The 18,705-nt window shown below is 39.4% G+C and overlaps 1 protein-coding gene across 3 annotated transcripts in view; it reads left to right on the top strand.

Annotated features, from left to right (window-relative positions):
• The window catches only part of LOC122575640 (ras-related and estrogen-regulated growth inhibitor-like), an 86,383-nt gene that overhangs the window by 58,001 nt on the left and 9,677 nt on the right, over positions 1–18,705 (top strand). For all 3 annotated transcript variants that reach the window (XM_043744914.1, XM_043744916.1, XM_043744915.1), the window contains one exon: positions 5,417–5,598. In XM_043744914.1, the coding sequence (XP_043600849.1) occupies positions 5,417–5,598 (182 nt within the window). The remainder of the gene's footprint in view (positions 1–5,416; positions 5,599–18,705) is intronic.

The raw sequence follows: 18,705 nt of genomic DNA, 5'->3' as shown, positions 1-18,705 counted from the left end.
TGATCGTTCGCTCATACGCAAAGTGATCTGCTCCAAGCCAAGTTCAAGCTCACTCGATAAATTTTCAAACTCGATCTCCTCACGAACGAAACGTCGTACGAAGAAATCTTATCCCGTACTTTCCACTTGTTTTTTCACGTAGAATCACCACCACCGTGCCCGCTTCTACCACCCCAGTCACGGACCACCCTGTGCATTCGCAGAACGTGTCCACAAACGTTGCAATATACTTTGCATTTTGAACCTGCGCGCAAAAAGGCGACTCGCCACAGGATACCGGAATTGAAGCGTGTTTACGGAACAGTTACGAAGAGAAGGACCCTCGCAGAGAGGTCGCAAAGCGGAGTGCTGTAATCGAGGGCCGCGTTATTAGCAGACAATATCGGTATCTGGTCGCGCGAATAGTTGCGGATCGTTATCTACGGGATGGTACACGCAGCGGAGATATAACTTGTCCTGGACGATCGTCGCTTATCCCGCGGGATCGCGTGGGCGTTAAAGCGCGCGCGGTTCTCTCGCCCACCTGAATCGATTTCAAATGGACAACACAACCGTCGTCTGTCCGCTCGTTTCGTTCTATCCGAGTGTCCTGTTAACGGTCGACGCAGTTAAAAACCGACACCGATCGCGTTTAGCCACGGGATCCTTTTACGACTTTCCGTGTTTCTCTTTACGAAGCCGTGGGATTTGTTAAGCTTCGTCGTTTCGGTAATTGTCGGCAGATCGTTAGGAATAGCAGCCGTGTTTTCGAACAGTATGAGCCTGTGATGGTCTTTTCAAAGGATTGAGCGATAAGCTAAACGAGTCTCCTGTCGCGAAATTGAATATATTGGCAGGAGATTATGAGAGGATATAACAGATAGCGTAAATTGAAACGTTGATAGGCTTTTGTAATACTTTGTCGATTGTCATAGTTTTTCTTAAATATCAGTAGGAATATTATTTATATTAATGTGGTTAGATCAGGTCTGTTGTTGGTTCATTATCGGTATAGAAGTGCGTGATATTTATTTCTAGTATATTGAATCTAAATTATTCAATAACTAGACTATAATCCTAAAGCGCATTATTTTCGAAAATATCAGGAAAAAATGCAGTCCTGTTATTAACTATAATTTGTAAAGAAAATGGAACAGTTAATTCCAATATATGTTAATCACGTTTCATCTCGATCTTCTCTATCCACAACGAGTTAAATCCACAAGATCTCGTGTCGGTTTAAGCTATTTCTCGAATTGCCAAATATTATTCGAAACAATGTTTGAAACGCAAAATATTATATGGAAGAGAGTTTAATTTTCGGAACATTCATACCGATCTCATTCACAACAATTAAAAAGCAAATATTTGGCTGGCTACGTTCTTCGATATGAATTCCAATCGAAATGTTTAAAACTTCCGAAATTGTCGGTGAAACAATATCAAACGAAAGCATTCCCGTTAACTCGCCCGAAATCCTTGCGAAATCCGCTCTATTTCCAAAACAAGGAGCAACGAAACCGGCCAATCGATCGTCCCTACTGTCGCGGCGTCGACGAATCGTTTTGTCAGTAAAATTAATTGCATGTCCGTTCCTGGAATTGTTGTGAATCATATCGAGTGTTTATCGAGTGCAACGATACGCGTTGCCACATGGACAAACACCATGCGAAACGATTTCACAACGAACGACTCGTGAGCTCCTGCGTTGCGTAATTCGACGTGCTATCCTGAACCACGCTTCGATTACCATCGATCGTTAAATATGTATGAGAGATTTAACCCTCTGCGGGCAAACTGGGTCGTCGTTGGCGAAATTTCGTCCTTGAATTTCGCCCGGAAAGAATTTTAATTTCTTCTGCAGAACGCTCGAAAAATTTGAATTGAATGGACGCGTCAGTGCTAACGGTATGTACACCCGTCTTATTGACGAATGATCGTTGAATTTTCGACTTGATGCATCTTAATAGAGAAATTTAGAAAGACAAAGACAGCAGTAAGGGATGAGATTAAAATAAGTTGGTGAAATTAGGATTATATTATTATAGGCAGAGAAGACATGCAGTTTCTGGGAAGGAATCTTTCATTATTTATTTTAATCACTAAAATTAATAATTAATTAATGAGTTTTAGGAAGATTGCCGTAGGTTGTAATTTTCTAATTTCAATGACGTTTATTGAGACGTAGAATAGAGGATATTATAGAATAAATGCAGTTATAAATCCCATTTAAGAAATTATACCCAGTGTTTTTTTCATATTTCAGTATGTTATAGCCTGTATCATTAAATTATTACGTTCGTTGTTGGTAATTAAAAGTCTTGGAAATAAACGATACAATTAATTTTGACATGTTAAACGCGACTCATGCAAAAAGTGGGACGTCTGAAGGAAAATGCAACGTTCTCCTCGACCGTAAAGGGTTAGAAAGCATGCCTGGACATCGGATAATGGAGGATGGAAGTGGGTAGTAAATCATGGAATAGACCATGTCAAAACGTCCTTCAATATATCATTGTAGGAACGTGCTTAAGGAAATGTCGTAGGTGTGAGAAAATTCTTCGAACATCAGGTAGGTATGATTGAGATGTTTGAAAAACAAGAATTCGAAGATTGACTACGTCTAAAAGTCATTTTCTTGGTAGTAAGAGAGTTATTTATAGATGTACAAAATTTACATTCGAGGTAGGTGCCATAGCTTTGAAGTACGTATAACGTTACGGAAACTATTAAAACAGTGAATTTTTTAATCATTAGCCTACGTCACAAGGTATTTCCAAACTGCTTTTGACTTTCCCATAATCTCGTTCTTAAAACTGTCGATCATGTCCAAGTTTCTACTTTCTTTTAATAAACTGAAGTTTTGGTTGGAAGAGTCAAATTCCCAGGACCGTTAGTTCACACAGTAAGTGATTTTCATCACAATTTCACAGTGATGTAATAATTTCCTAATCCTCCAAACAAATCTTCCAACATCCTCTCAAGAATAATTTTCAAATATTTGTAATAGTTTCCCAATTTCCTAATCATCCTATTTCGCTGCAACAGATTCGTCCATCCAAACCAAACTTCCAAATTTTACATCGAAATATACCAGCAGCGATGTTTCACTGTCTCAAAACTACCAACTTCTCCCTTCAAATTTTAACACTGGCACCTTCAACCAAATCCTCTACCTATCCTAACCTTGAAAAGACATCTCCACAGAGTCATCACAGCCTCGATCACTATCATTTTCGAATCGGCAGAAGCAGCACTTCCATCCCGTTTCCCATATCAATCAACCAAGCGAACATCGTATTCTTCACCGGCCTGCCAGGTGTTTGTTTCCGCGTCCTTCGAAAAATCCCTCTTCCTCCGTTGTGACAGACGTCCTCGAGATCGTGCCAATTATGGTGACCAGATGCCAGGCCTGGCGATTTAGCAGATGGAAAAGGTTCACGGCCACGACGATCACCTTGGTCGATCCCGCGAGACTAATGCGCTTAGACCCTTCCTTCCTATACACACCGATCGTCGATGATCACGATCTCGTCGATCCTGTTCCCGGGTAATAATTACCGGCTGGCTGTCAGTGCCAGGTCAATGGGAAAGCATTGGAACGGCTACGAGAATCGACAGCTTCCGCGGGTCGTTAAACCTGAAACGCTTCTCGCTGCCGTGCGCCACCAGGATACGTGGCTCCGCGACTCTTTTCGTCGTGATCGATGCATTAGCAATTAGAACGCGGAATTAGGTCTCTCTCTCTCTCTCTCTCTCCCTCTCTCTCTGTCGATGATTCTCTTCCTTTCAATTGGAAATCGATCGAGTCGTTGTGTAAGACGAAGCTGGTTAAAGATGTAGAGGTACAAGTGGTGATTAGGTAGCAGGTTTCTGATTGCTTTAGCAACGGTTTAAACAATTTTGGAAGAATTTTGGGGAATTTAGAGAATAGAAGCGTGTTGGACGTTGCTTTGCTTGATCGTTTGGCGGGAGATAGAGCGTGGGATGCTAAGTGATTTGATTTGGGTGTTTTGTACAATAGAAGCAGAAGTAGGATTCTTCGAGGGAAAAGATTGTGGAAATTCGATACAGAATAATAATATTAGGATCTAGGGATCGTACAATTGCATCGATGAAATGATTTTGTAAGTTTTTCTGTAGAATAGGATGTACAAACGCGTGGAAGATTTAGAGCAAAGATTCGAGCAATCTGGTTACTCCGTAAGCAAAGTCAAATCAAACTCATTAGCTAGTTTCGATTAAGGAACTAACGCAAAGATTACGAGTCAAAGTAGACTAACATAAACGAATCCTTAACTAGCGTACTACATAAAGCGAAAGCTCGTTTCCATGAAACGACACGATTCTCGAAACGTCTGAAAGAATCGTAAAGGAAGTGACTACGATCTTCTTCTCGTGGTGCAGCAGGTCGGAAGTGTTTCGAGCATCGACGATCGGTCGGAAGGTCAGAGGTGAGGCCTCGAGCGTGCCTCGAAAATAGAACGTGGTCACGTGGTGGGTACCGGTTTAGGCCGTTTCTATTTCAATTATCGCGCGACCGGGCAATTTGCTGGCGTTTAATCGCCGCCGAATCGCCGGCTAGCTTCGGGCTCGATTATAATTCTCTTCTCCACGTGTGTATACGTGGGGTTAGAGCAAAGTGAAACGGCGCGCGTGCGCGACCATCCGAGATCTAGATCGGGACTTTCCAGCCGCTCGTTCAGGAATGTTGATTAACGTGTTAATTAAGCGGCGCCGTTCATGCAAAAATTCGAACTGATAGAAATGAGAAGAAAATTATTTCTCGTCGTGTATCTCGTTTTTTCGTTTACGGTGGTTCAATGAAATTCAGCTCTTTTCTCGAAGGGATAAGATAATGTTCGGGTTGAAAGTGAAATCGAAATTTTCTTTTCTTCTCTCTCTCTCTCTCTCTCTCTCTCTCTCTCTCTCTCTCTTTCTCTCTCTCTTTCTGTTCGTTTTTAAAGTTATTCCGCGGGAGGAAAACTGGAAGTTACATGGACCCAGTTTCGTCTGTGGCTTACGTAAGAGAAAAGTTGCCACGATTATCCCGCCATTTTTTCCCCAACTTTCTAAAATTTCTAAGTGTTACGTTATGTCCAGTGGAATGGTTCGATCAAGTTCGAGATGTTGAGCAGAATTTAACGCCAGTTTCATTCTTTTAGTTACGATTTTCAATCTCTTAGATATTTTTCATGTCGAGTGGAATAGTGCGACAGAGACGAGTTTATGCAAATTTCAGTCTCTCTAGAACGATCTTTAATCGATCGAAACAGATTCATTTTTTTCTACTTGATACGTTTCATTTATATTCTGTGCCATTTAATAGCAACTTCGTCATTGTTCGTTCGATCGCTATTTAATTTTGCTTTTTATCTCGCTTTCTATTCGATAGTCGTACTAATATTTTTTCTTTCGTTTGTCTTTTTTTTTTCAGGAAAATGGTTGTCTTTACTCCCACATACGATGGGGCGAGGCTTTCGTGGTCGTTTACAGCGTGACGTGCAAACGAAGCTTTCAGGAAGCTCGCGGATTGCTGAAGCAACTGGCTGACTTACGTCTGCCATCCTACTTCACTGCTCTGTTGCTCGGCAACAAGAGAGATCTGGATCATGCTCGGTGAGTGTTAGATCCAACTATACGCGTTAAGATTAGCGAATTAAAGGTCACAGCCGCTGCGGAGATTAATTCGGTATTCTAGTACGGGAACATGGTCGCATAAACGATAATATCTCGACGATTCTAACCGAAGGAAAATTATTAAAATCCCACAAAATTTTCGGTATAAAGTTTCATTAATCGTCGTGAACATCGAAATATCTAACCGAGTTACACGATATTAGATCGATGTGAAAATATCAGTCTGCGATGCTGCATATACTGTTGCTTTATACAGAATACTAAGTCCCGTTAGCGCTATAGCAGAGAACTATAAAAGAGATTTTGAGTTTAGAGAACCGATCGACGTAATCTTATTACCGCTACAAACGTAAATTGCTTAGTAAGGTTTCCGTGTCAGAAAGTTATCAGAAAACACAAATATCAAGTCCATAATAATTCTACATAATTTTATTAACATAACTGTTTCAAACAAGAATATTTTGGTCTTTTGTATCTAAAAGTTATCGGGTATCATAAATATCGAGCCTAAAAGTTTGGAAAGTTGCTTGATATAATGTTATTAACTGAACGAGTCACCTCGACCACTTCAGTGTCTCTCGTTTTTGTATGAAAAAGCTACCAGGAAACATAAATATCAAAGAACCTATAATCTTGTAGAGTTAAAATCCAAAAAATTATCAGAAAATCCGAGTCTAAAATAAAGTGCAGGTCCAAACGAGATCCAAGTCTAAGTACCAAGCGTAAAAGTTTAGAAAGTTGATCGACATAATTTTATTAACTTAACAGCTTCAAACAAAAATATTCTCGTCTTTTATATCCAAAAATTATCAGGAAATATAAATACCAAGTCTAAGAGTTCAGAGGATCGCTCGACATGGTTTTATTAACAAACCGAATCACCTCGACAACTTTAGCGTCTCGGTCTTTTGCATCAAAAACTTATCAGGAAACATAAATACCAAAGAACCTATAATCTTCTAGAATTATAAACCAAAAAATGATCAGGGAATATAAATACCAAGTGTAAAAGTTTAGAAAGTTGCTCGACATAATTTTATTGACGCAACAACTTCAAACAAAAATGTCCTGTTCTTTCATGTCCAAAAATTATCAGCAACTATAAATACCAAGCCTGAGAGTTTAGAGAACTAATCGACATAATCTTATTAACAGAACGAATCATCTCGACCACTTCAATGCGTCGATCTTTTGTATCAAAAAATTTCTATCAGGAAACATAAATATCAGAGAACCTGTCATCTTCTAGTTCGAGTTCCAAATACATTATGCATATTACGTTACAGGATTTTCCATGGTTGAAAAGTTAATATTTTTTAAACTGAATGAAACCTACGGTGAAGAAGAAAAAAGAAAAGAAGGAGTCGATCCGTTACATTGGAACCACTCATAAAGAAAACAGGGATCCGACGATCGTATGGAAGGCACGGCCATTCGAATTTTCCACGCGACTAGCACCGACGATACAAAGGAAAAGCTTGGAAGTGGCGATCGACGTGACCGATCGAAATCGCGTCGACTAATCGGATCGAGCGATTCTCGACGCGCTCCGGCCCGCGTCAATCGCCTCGTTACAAAACCGTTAAACATAATAAACACGGTGGACGGTGCAGTGGTCTGACCCGTTTCTCGCACGGCCCCCGAGTCTTCGACACACTTTTCCCCTGGTTTGATTGTCATCTAATTGCTGGTCCTTGTCCATGGTACGGAAAGAATCGCGATATCATTGGCCAACTGCCGGTCGCCGAATACTCGCTGACTTCACGATCACGCCCCTGGCGATTTCACGCTGTCTTGCGTGTATAAATATGTACTTATGCTCGTACAGCTTCGTGCAAAAGTTTGATTCTTCTAAACAGAGTAAAAAGCAAGATGTGTTCCTTCTGTGATTTTGATCATCCAACCCTGTTGCGATCTTCCAATTCTTATATCCTGATCTTATTCTTGTATCGATAAGCAAAAAACCTCGTAATATTAAAAGTAATATTAAAAAGAAAACAAAACTTTATATCTCGAAATTGAAGCAGATAAGTTGCTTTTTTAAAGTTAAGAAATTTTTTAACGACAGACGAACAACGTCGAACGCTGTTAACTCGAAGATGACCCAGAGAACGCGCTAACTCTTTAGACTTAGACCTGACCTTTAGACCTTATTCATCTAATTTTCTTTTCTTTATTTAATCTAACATTGAAAGTTATATATAAGCTCGTATCGACGTTTTATAAACTTCATTTTGCGCCAATCAATCGCGACAGTAATATTTTCCTGTTAATAGGATGATTCATGTAATTCTGATTATAGAGAATTAAGTGATTCTTAATATTTAGAATACCCGATATAATTATTCATACTTATCACACTTGGGACTTTGTTCCGAATAATTTATACAAGCCTGATTGATCAAGAGAAAGAACGATATAGTGGTGTTTTATTTGGAAGAAAGTAACGGGCGTGTCTGTTGCCGATTGAACTACGGTTTCGATTAGCTTCGACTTTGAGTGGATTTTGTATGACGAGTTAAAGACGAGTTCCGTGAATTGTCACAGTTGGCGTCTTCATCGAGCGTACAAAATTATTCGTTGCCTCTAAAAATAAAAAAAGAACCTAAAACAGTATTCTTTTTTTAATTGCTTGACTCATTGTTTAAGCTGGACAGATGTAAAATTAGATCGGAATGTCGAGAATTTGGCACGATCTATTTTCCAACGATTCATCATTTCATGGGACAACTTGTAATTTTAATCGTCTTTGTAAACAACAACTACGGTTCTATAACTAAATAGCCCAAGATGATATTTAGAATTAATCTCAACGTTCTGATAGAATACAACTTTTTTCGTACTTGATATAAACGACATATAACAGCGTCGTGTCTGTATTTTACATTTTCAACTTTTTCTACTCATTTTCAATCTCTTCTATAGAAGGAAAGAAGATTCCTTTTCATTAAATATGGTGCGAGGATGTCAAAGAATTGGCACATTTATCTCGTAGCGAAAGTTTCGAGCTCTAATTTTTCCTTTGGGCCCTATTCATCGCGGACACTTAAACGTTACACGAAATACCTAACGGTATTGATGATAGTAATACGTCTACCAATCGGTTACTCGAGAGCTCCAGTTCTTAATGTAAGCGAAAAACTGTACTAACCTTTTTCGATTCTTCGATCAACACGCATATCCCCACGAAGAAATTCGACAAGTCAAATTAGTCGCGTACAAAGAAATTGCAGCTGAAAGGAAATTTTCAATTTAATTTTTCCTCCTTGTTCCTACCTATAGACACTCGAACGTTGCATGGAATACCTAACGGTATGGATCATAGCGGATTACGTGTAGCGACACAGTGCTCAAGAGTCCTAGTTTGCGATCCAGGTGACAAATTACACTGAGAGGTTTTTAAAAACTTAATGAGTCTGAAATTGCTGTTTCTTCTTTATCTTTGCGTATAATAACGAGTCAGATGTAGCAGATTATTGTAGCTTGGTACATATTATTATTATCGATCGTTTGTTCTGTTAGCAAGATCGTTACTTTACCAGGATATCGCAATCGTTTCTTCCTCAGATTCATATTCGTTAGACGATTCAGTCTGATAACAACGGTGAGTCATTGTTTATTATTCTATCTAATAAAGAATACTTGATTCACTATGTTAATTCAATTCGAGAATTTTTATCCGAGAAACGTGTCTTACAGATAGAACATATCTTAAGTAGATACAGACGATCATACTCCGCGATATAAGTCTACTGTTAAGTAGATACGTACGATAATATTTCGCTACGTAGGTCTGTTGTTAAGTAGATACAGACAATCGTACCTTGCCGTATAATTATAGATAACGTCTACGATAATTGCGTAATATGATGATTATAAGACAGTTAATAAGCGTTGCTTCTAATTATTACCACATCGTTAATTTCTATGGTCCGATCAAATCCACGTAACGTTACCACGAGTCGATCAAAGTGTCCGTGGCTTGCTTATGAGCGATAACGTACCTGTTCGTCCTATTAATCTCGAGCAGTTCACTTTCCCGATACATGGAGCCCGCGTAGTACTCGCGTACACGCGTGCGTAGACGGTTGCTCGCGCGTGTGCGCTCCGCGATCCGGTAACAGGATCTTCGCGAAACGTTTCCTAGACGAGGCGAGATTTCGCTTGGCGCACGCGATTCGCCAGCTACCGCTTCGCGTCCCTGTTTTTTTCCTGTCACCTACTCTCTCATCCGAAGCTCTCTCGTGATCCACACGCGGTGTCTCTCGACCGCGCGCCGCCTCGCCGCGTGTCTTGGATCGGTGCCTGGTGGCGTGAAACGCGAAACGAGGCGCCACACCGACCGCACTCCGACACCAGAGACCGTTTCGAGCACGACACCCGGTAGTGGTCGCGACTGCTCGCTCATCTAGAAACCGTTCACGCGATCTTCGCTCCGACAGCGATCTGTTTACGCGCGCGAGCGAGCGCGAGTCATCCAACACTGGCCGACTTGGATACGCCTCTGTCTACAGGCTATCCTGGTCGACGCATCTCTAGATCGATTCAGGCCGTGTCTGTCCGTCGAACGACGTTCGACGGACGATGCTAAATGCAGGTTATCAGCTTTCCTTTCTTTTTTCTTTTTATGGAATTATAGAGCTTATTGTCTCTGCCGCTTCGTACCACTTTTCCATTGCTGCTTCAACAACTCTCTATCATTTCGCGTTGCTTGCAACGGCTTGCATCGGTCTTTTAGTACACTTTATATTCAATATATCGATTGTTATCGTTACGTATAATATTAAGCGTATGAAAATGTTTTTTTCTTATTATATATCAAAATCTTTTTCGTATTCATATTTCGCGCAATGTTTCAAAGTATGCTTTTATACTTGTCGAGGTTGTCGTGTCAGCGAGGCTAAAAGTGCCCTCCTTCTCAGTGGCGATTCAAGTTTACGTTTTCGAGATATTGGAAGGATTTCTTGTAACAGATAAGTGGGACTGAAAGTTTCTGGCTTTGCGATAGTAATTAATAGCGTACTATGTAGTTTCATACAAGTTAATTGACGCTGATGGATAACGATATGATAAATGAGTCGAGTCAGAAGATTTCTTCTTAACAACTAGACTGCGGATTTTTACGCGTTTATAGGAAATTTGAAAGCGCAGAATCGCGCACAATGCACGTACGAAAAATATATCAAATATTCGAAACGTAGTGCTTTCTATAACTCTTTGTAGGTGAAACACTTTTCTACCAAGGTTTCGTTTTCTCAATTATATTCTTAGATATGAATTTTCACACGAATTTTCTTTTCCTTCTAGAGCGTATAAAGATTTCCGATCGACCGATGGTGCCGCGTGTACTACGCACGTTTAATTCTAAATCGTGAAGCAACATCTTTCATCTTCTGTGGATTTCTCCAAGCGTTGATAACGGAGTGCAATCGTCCGAACCGATTTTCTCTGTTCGTAGAAAACGCGAAACGAAGGTGTGGTCAACATTTTGAACCGACTCGCGACTTTGTGCATTTTACGCAATCCTCGTATTAATACGAACTTAAAGTGCATCATCGAGCGTTGCGTGATTCGGACGGGAGAAAGCTAGGAAATCGAACCAGTCGCCAATTTTTCCCATATCCCCTGAAAGTTTGTGATAAAGATTGGCCTACGAACAGCCGCTTATTAACCTTGTCAAAACGAGCACTGGCTTCTGAATAATAACTAGAGATAGTTAATGGAAATGAGTTTCGATTCGATAAGGTGAGCTACATAGCAAACATATAGTATATATATATATATATATATATATCTGCTTATTGAAAAGGGTGCAAGTAGATTAGTTAGACTTTTGTATGCGTGATTATTTATTACGAGGAAGCATTCAATTATATATAATAATTTATTTTTATTCGTGGTATACTGAAAAGTGCGATAGGTGTTTTATATATTGTGATTCGAACGTGCGAAGAAGAGAGAGTGAGAGTAGGAGGGGGGAGGGCCTGTGCACGTAACAAATTGACAATTGGCGAAAGTGGGAGAATAATTGTAATTTTTTTCAGAAACGAGATAAATGTACAGAGAATGATACACGATCTTGGTATTTGTCTAGTGTATTTTCTGATGAGCTTTTTTATGCTTTTGTGGGAAATTTAAGAGAGAAAACAATGCATAGAATGCGCGTAACACGCAGAAATATGTGAAATGTGCAAGGTTCAGCAGCTATTATGACATTTGAGCTAGATAAAAACAAACTTCTGCTTAGATTACATTCTTTTCTTTGCCTTTATAAAAATATGAATTTGCATAAATACCCGCGGTCTAATTACGAGTTTCCGGGATTTTTCTTTATCTGTAAAATATCTCATATACTTAGAGAATATTCTACCAAATATATCAAATATACATATTTCACAAGATATGCTAATATTCTACGTTTTATAAAAGAGTACAGAGATATGGAATCTATTTAAAAATTACAAAAATATTTCATAAAATGTTATAATAAATAAAAAGTGAAACTGTGCGTCGCTAATACTAAATGCGTAACATACTTTCAAATATCTCTCAATATTTTTTCTTTTACCAAGAAATGTTTCAAAATCTCGGAAGAAATTTTCGAAACGAACGACGAATGCAACGTTTGACAAGCTTGTCAAAAATATTAGCTAATCGCGTCAGAAGATCTCTTAACGTGGAAATCGACGAAAAATCTAACGGGAAAAGATACATGATTTCGCTTTCGTGGCTCGCAAGATCGTACGAAGGAGGGAAACTCAATTACTTTTTGCCTCATTCGCTTCATTCGTCATTCGAACTGTACATCCGACTGAATTGACTATTTAGAAACTTTTTGAACAATCCCAGCCTTTCGAGCTCGTTTCATATGCAAATCCTCGGCGATTTTTCGCATCTTTTGAGTAGTCAGTGTCTGAAGGTACTCAAGAGTGAATCACAGCTTCGCGTGTTTTGTGTCGGGCCGGGAGAAAGCTGGCAAACGGTAGTCTTTATCGTCGTAACTTGCGATAACCTTCCATTTCCAGTTTACCGATGCTTCCCTTAAAAATAATCGTGTTCGTGATTGATGGACCGTTGAACGGTCTTTGATTGCTCTTGAGTGGAAAATCACCGTGCCAAGAGAATTCTCGTTTCGAGTATCTTGAATGAAAATTTCTAAAGCGATTGGGACATTACCGGGAATTTCGATGCTTGCACGGTACTTTACTGAATTGCTGCAACCTGATGCAAGTTTATTTAGCAATCGAGTTAATTACTAATGGCTGAATAATTGCATTTCAAATTTTACTAAATTTAATTTTTTATTCTTTGGCGCAGAAATGTCTCTTCCATTACTAAACACGGTATACAATTTTCTCAAGAAATCTCCATTTTTATTTGCGATATCAAGCTCCTTTCGTTTGAAAATTCCAATATATTTCTTTGCAATTATGCGAAACTTGAAATTACGAAAACCTACACAATGCATACAATATTTCATATACTATAAGCGGAGTGTTCGTATAATTGTCGAATCACTGTTCAAGCTGTACTTCCTTAGTTGTGTCTATGAAATGTATAAATTTCAATAAAAATACGCCATCTAATATTTGATAACATACCAATAACGATGCGGAGTAATTAAATTGTTAAAATACACCAGAACCAAATTAATTAAGCTTTCATACTGCGGACAAATTCTGGCTTTTTATCTGTATCATGGCTCCCCATATCTGACGATAAATCTACATTTTTACCGCACCAAGGGAAATTAAAACGATCTGATTCGCACGTTTTAAGATCGTTTCGATGGGGACGTAAGGCAACGAAAATGCAGTTCCGCGTGAAATTGAATTTGACACGAATGCTTTCGCTTCATCCTCGGGCAGAAAAGCCAGTGACACGTAGGTGAACCGGATATCGATATCCCTTATAGGCTACAGCCCTGGAACAGGAATTTCCTGGGCGATCCCCGTAGGAATGCGGATCGTCGTTAGCGAAGACACGTTTCCCACTTTTTTACTCGTCGCTCGCGTTCCTGTATTCATTTACAAACCTCTCTGCATACCGGCCAGCGTCCGATGGATTATCTAACAGTCACGATCAGTATCATCGCCACGATCTTTCCATGTTTCTTCGTCAATTCTCTATGATTTAGGCTATTTTTTTTTTTTTTTAAATCTTAATCCGAAAATTTCTTTCTTCTTAATAATTTTTGGCCAAGATTGTTTCGGAAAAAGGAACACTTCTTAAGAAATTACGCAAGAGCAATATGACGATCAATTTTTGTAACGATGTTCGTGGAAAGATACTTTGGAAAATGGTTTCTGCTAATAATTGAAAAGTAATTCGCGAAGATGCTCCACTTTCTGGAAGAACTTTTATCGAGAAATATTTTTACACGCAGTTGTTGGTAATCGTTAAAAAGTATTAACATTTACCATTGGTAAGTAAAGGTGTGGGTTTTAAATATTTCGTAATTTAATTGTTGAAAATCCAAAAGGGAATTTATAGAATCTTTTAGAATTTATCAGATGTACAATGATAGGAGATGCTATCGCTGCACTTGTCTTCGAACATCGATCGGTGTCTTATCGAGTTTCCTATCTCGTTTAAATCTCATTTTCTATTGCTACCGTTCCGACGATACGACGCAAGTGAATTTCTCAGTAACAGTTGTCTGAATCGATACGTAAGACAAAAGATACGTGTCTGAAAGTACCGAAATCAGTGCAAGAGACGATGAAAATCTTTCGTGACAAATGAGAAGAATCGAGGACGAAGGAAATACATTTCTACGATCGATGTTCTTTCCTTCGTTACTAGTAATATCGTCGTTCATTTTTATAAAAGCGATATGATCGATTCGAATCAAATATGGGACAAATTATATTAATGGGCAAGTTGAAAAAGCTAGGAAAATTGAATAAATATCCCACATTTATTCTCTGATATATCGAAACATCAGTCTGGTTATTATCAACGAGCTAGGAAATTTAATAAACATTCCACGTTTCTGGTGCTCTTATACCGTCAGTGTTAATTTTGTTATTATCAATGCTGTACTTTTGGAAACAAGTTTCTTTTGCAAATTGATAGGAAAAACGGCACGTATCGAGAAAATTGTGAACGAAGGAATTTGCTAAATAGTCCCACGCGAGTCATACTATAACTCAGGGACAAATTTGCCCAGGCCTAAGCGATATTTGATGCGATAAAAACGCAGTAGACGAATATGAAACGGCATTCCTCGTGATCCCGACGTTAATCTAACTAGCGGATTAACCGCAGACAAAAGGTTGTACAGTGACGAAAGATAATTCTTGCTGATTGATGACGTACCACGCCGAGCCTAGGAAAAGGTGGAAGGTTGCAGGATCTGCCAACTTCCTGAAACTGTTTCTCACGACGCGTATCGGGCAACCATTCGAATCACCATCGAAACACCAAAGATATCGTGGCAAGGAATTTCCATACAGATCGTATAAGAATTTTTCTTAGCTCTGATGTGTTAAGAAAATAATATAATACGAAATAATATCGATTATCGGAATTCAATAATTGGAAGAAATTATCGAAGAAGGAGAGCGAAGAATATTAACTTTGTATCGAATTTTCGTAGCGTAGAAGGGAATTAAGCGATAAGATGTAACTATTAGGTGATAGCAGAACATTTTTGAAGAAACTGCGGTTAGTACTTGCAATTAGTACATTTAGAGCGCGTTACTTAAATTAAAGTAGAATCTTATCGCGGATGGCCAACAAATGCAACTTTTACGTAATTATACCAATATCAATTTCCTGATAATTAGACGCATTTTACCTACAATTAGCCTAGTAAATTGCAACTTCGTAGATAGAACTGTCACAGGAGCTACGTATATCTACATTACCATAGATATCAATATGGATATTAATTTTGGTCCAACGTTCCGGACAAATTTATCAGAATTTTTTTATGATTATTAATTATCAAACGAGGAAATGAATTGGAGCCACAAGGAAAACACTATTTCAAGACGTTCAAATATTATTTGTTTTGACAATTACACGTACCGTTTTCTAGACCCAACAGGTTCTTTACATTTTTAACTATCTTACATTAAAGTATTCCTCTTTGGTCATCAAGCGACACTAAATGAAAAAAATCCACAAAATCATGTTTTTCCTGCGATTTTCATCCGTAATATATTCAGTCAACCAGTCTGACAATAGTAAAATTACGATTCGAGCGAAACAAGTACACAAGCTGTACGGCCTGCCTCTGTTATATTTAATCTGAATCCTCACCGCGAGTGCCAGTCGAAATTGCAAGGCGGAGGATTAAACGAACGCAAGAAGAAAAAACAAGTCGCTGGAAAAAGACACAAGCGCGCAATAATATACTTTTTAGCGTCTAGTAACATTATCGTTTAAATACGATTCATAATATATCGCGAAGACGGCCATCATTCCTGCGGCGACTGATTAAATTTACGGCAGGACAAACGGCCGATTTTTCAAGCGGATGATGGGCGGAATCGCGAGAAAGAGAGTCCTCTGATGGTCGGATGGTAGAAGCCGTGAGAGGCAGCCGCGTCGTTGCGACCGGTAGCCGGCACGGCCGTCTTAATGGAGTTCATAAAGATTAGAAGGAAGACTGGGTTGGCCGCGGGGCTGGTGAAACCACTCTCCCGGCGAACGAGTTATCGCCGCTTTAGATACATCCGAGGCGGCGTCCGGCCGCGAATATCGTCCATCGATAAACTTATCGCGAAATATCAGCTGGCGAATCCCTCGAAGCCACGCTCGCCGCTCGGCTGACAAACTGGTTCGCTGGCTGAAAACCGCGACCAACCTGGAAAGCCGCGTTTCGAGCGGATCGAAAAACGAACGACACGTCTCTTCCTCGTTCCACTGGATAGCTTGGACGTTGGCTGTACATGTATCAGGAGATGGAGGACGCTGGGGGATATGGAAATCGACGTGGGATATTTTTGGCAGATGTTGGTCAGGGTTTGGCAACCACCATATACACGGTGTCTTGCAAAGATATGCATAGGATGTGGAAGAGAGTTGATGTATTAATTGGCGAATAATTTGGTAAGTAAGAATAGGTAAACGCTATGATAAACAAATAGATAAATTGCAGTGTAGTAATAGTAAGAAATTGGAAGGTTTGGAGCGAAGGTCATTAGCATCGTGCGTTTGGGAAGAGCGGTATGATATTTGGCGTGTTTCAAAGACACTGGTACGATAATGGAAATTTACGCGTAGATCGGTAAATGAATAAACGGAGTAACATTGTAGTAAATAAATATACTAGTAGTAGATAGTAGACTTGAAATATATAGAGGAGAAACGATGTAGCGTATTCTAAATCGAGATTAACGTTTTACTATCGTAGTAAGCTGACACTAACTAATAAAAGTAGTGCGATACATTTCAAATTGGAAAGATAGAGGTCGTGATTTTATCCCGAATTGAAAAATGAAATACATGTGAGATTATAAAGGAGAAAAGTATACGTTATGTGGACACTGTAGAATGCACAATATATTTATACGTGGTTAAATAAGTCAGGAGTCTCTACAAGTGGTTAATATAGAGTGCGTCGCGGAATCTAAGTCCAACTTTCTCGGTTGTAAACGCATTGAGAAATGCGAGGGCCTTTGAGAGCGTATAGTTTATGTGGCCTAACGGTGACAAACGTACTGTATGGTTATTATACTCTAGGCTAGGACTCGTACCAGATCTCGCTGCGTTGAATAAACCGCGATACCACGTAACGCTATTCTCCAACAATAAGCCTTCGATTTATGTATGCTCGGTTTGTTAATGGAAAAATTGCACTTAAAGAGCAACTAATTAGATTAGCTGTTAAAATATGGCACCGTAACGTTGATAGCTGTGCACGTGGAATTACTTTTTCGTTTGTTTTGTCGTCCATTCGTCATCCGGTTCGTACAGACCAATGATACGTTTCTTTTCGTCTGTTACCTTCTGAATTATTTTCACGATGTTCTTTTTCGAATGGCTTTGGTTCGCGTTGGAAATGCGGCGCGTTCGACGGTGCTGGCGCCAAGTAGAAAGCACGTGTCTCGCGCAAATGGAGGAACAAGTCGAGCTGCGAGATATGTAGGTGAACAATGTTTTGATACCGGCCTTTGAGGGTTTTCAAATCGTCGTTACGGTTTCTGAAGTCTCGCAGCGAGCCGATATATCAGGCTGTCCTAAAAGATTCTTTCGTTTTACGAGGAAATAATAGATGCACGACATTTTCTGTTTCCTATTATTTTATCGAATTACGTATGATCGATTTTGTTCTATCGGAATATAAAACAAGAAATATTATTCATCCATTGTTTCCTTATAAAACGAAAGGAACTTTCGGGACAACCGAATAGATTCGAAGATGTTTAAGAATATTCCGTAAGTAGAAATGTTGGATTTAGTACGAGCGTCGATGGTAATTACTTGCTAGGAATCGAAAGAAATTAAAACTGCGTTACCTTCAATTTGTTATATACGGAATATCTTATAATCTACAACGTATAGCGTTTTATATAAGACAGGCGTTCAGTACCCATCGAGTCTCTCGAGATTTACAAAACTTCTGAAAGACCTCCGGGGCTTATCGAAATTTTAAAAGCTTACAGATTCGTCGCCTATTATATAGCGGATAAAAAGGCGAAGCTTTAAGAAACAAATTTTCACAGTATCGGGAACTTTCGAAATCGACCAACAGCCAACCGCTCGTTATCTGCCAGTTCCTGAGAATTCCTAATGTCTGGCTACAAATTCGTCTTTGTCGCATACTACTTGCCCAGCTGCTAAGCAACTCTCTCCTTTCCAAGACTTATCGAAACTTTGAAAACCAGAGATTTGACACTTATCAAGGGTTCCAAATGTTTCGAGCATCGAATTCTCGCAATATTGAAATCTTTCGAAATTGACGTTCGAACGTCCATCGCCTATTCTAAAGAATTGATAGCGCCTGACTACCAATTAACCTTTGTCCCCACTCCTTCACCTACTACTATCATAATTCTTCCCTTTCTTCACCCACTATCTCAGTCATTCTGCACTCCAGGCTATCTCCATAAAGACTCTGTATCTCCTCTGGCT

Source organism: Bombus pyrosoma, linkage group LG15 (genome assembly GCF_014825855.1).
Source record: "Bombus pyrosoma isolate SC7728 linkage group LG15, ASM1482585v1, whole genome shotgun sequence".
NCBI classification, from domain to species: Eukaryota; Metazoa; Arthropoda; class Insecta; order Hymenoptera; family Apidae; genus Bombus; species Bombus pyrosoma.
Note: the sequence above shows the minus strand (reverse complement) of the source record. Positions and strands in the feature narration are given on the sequence as shown.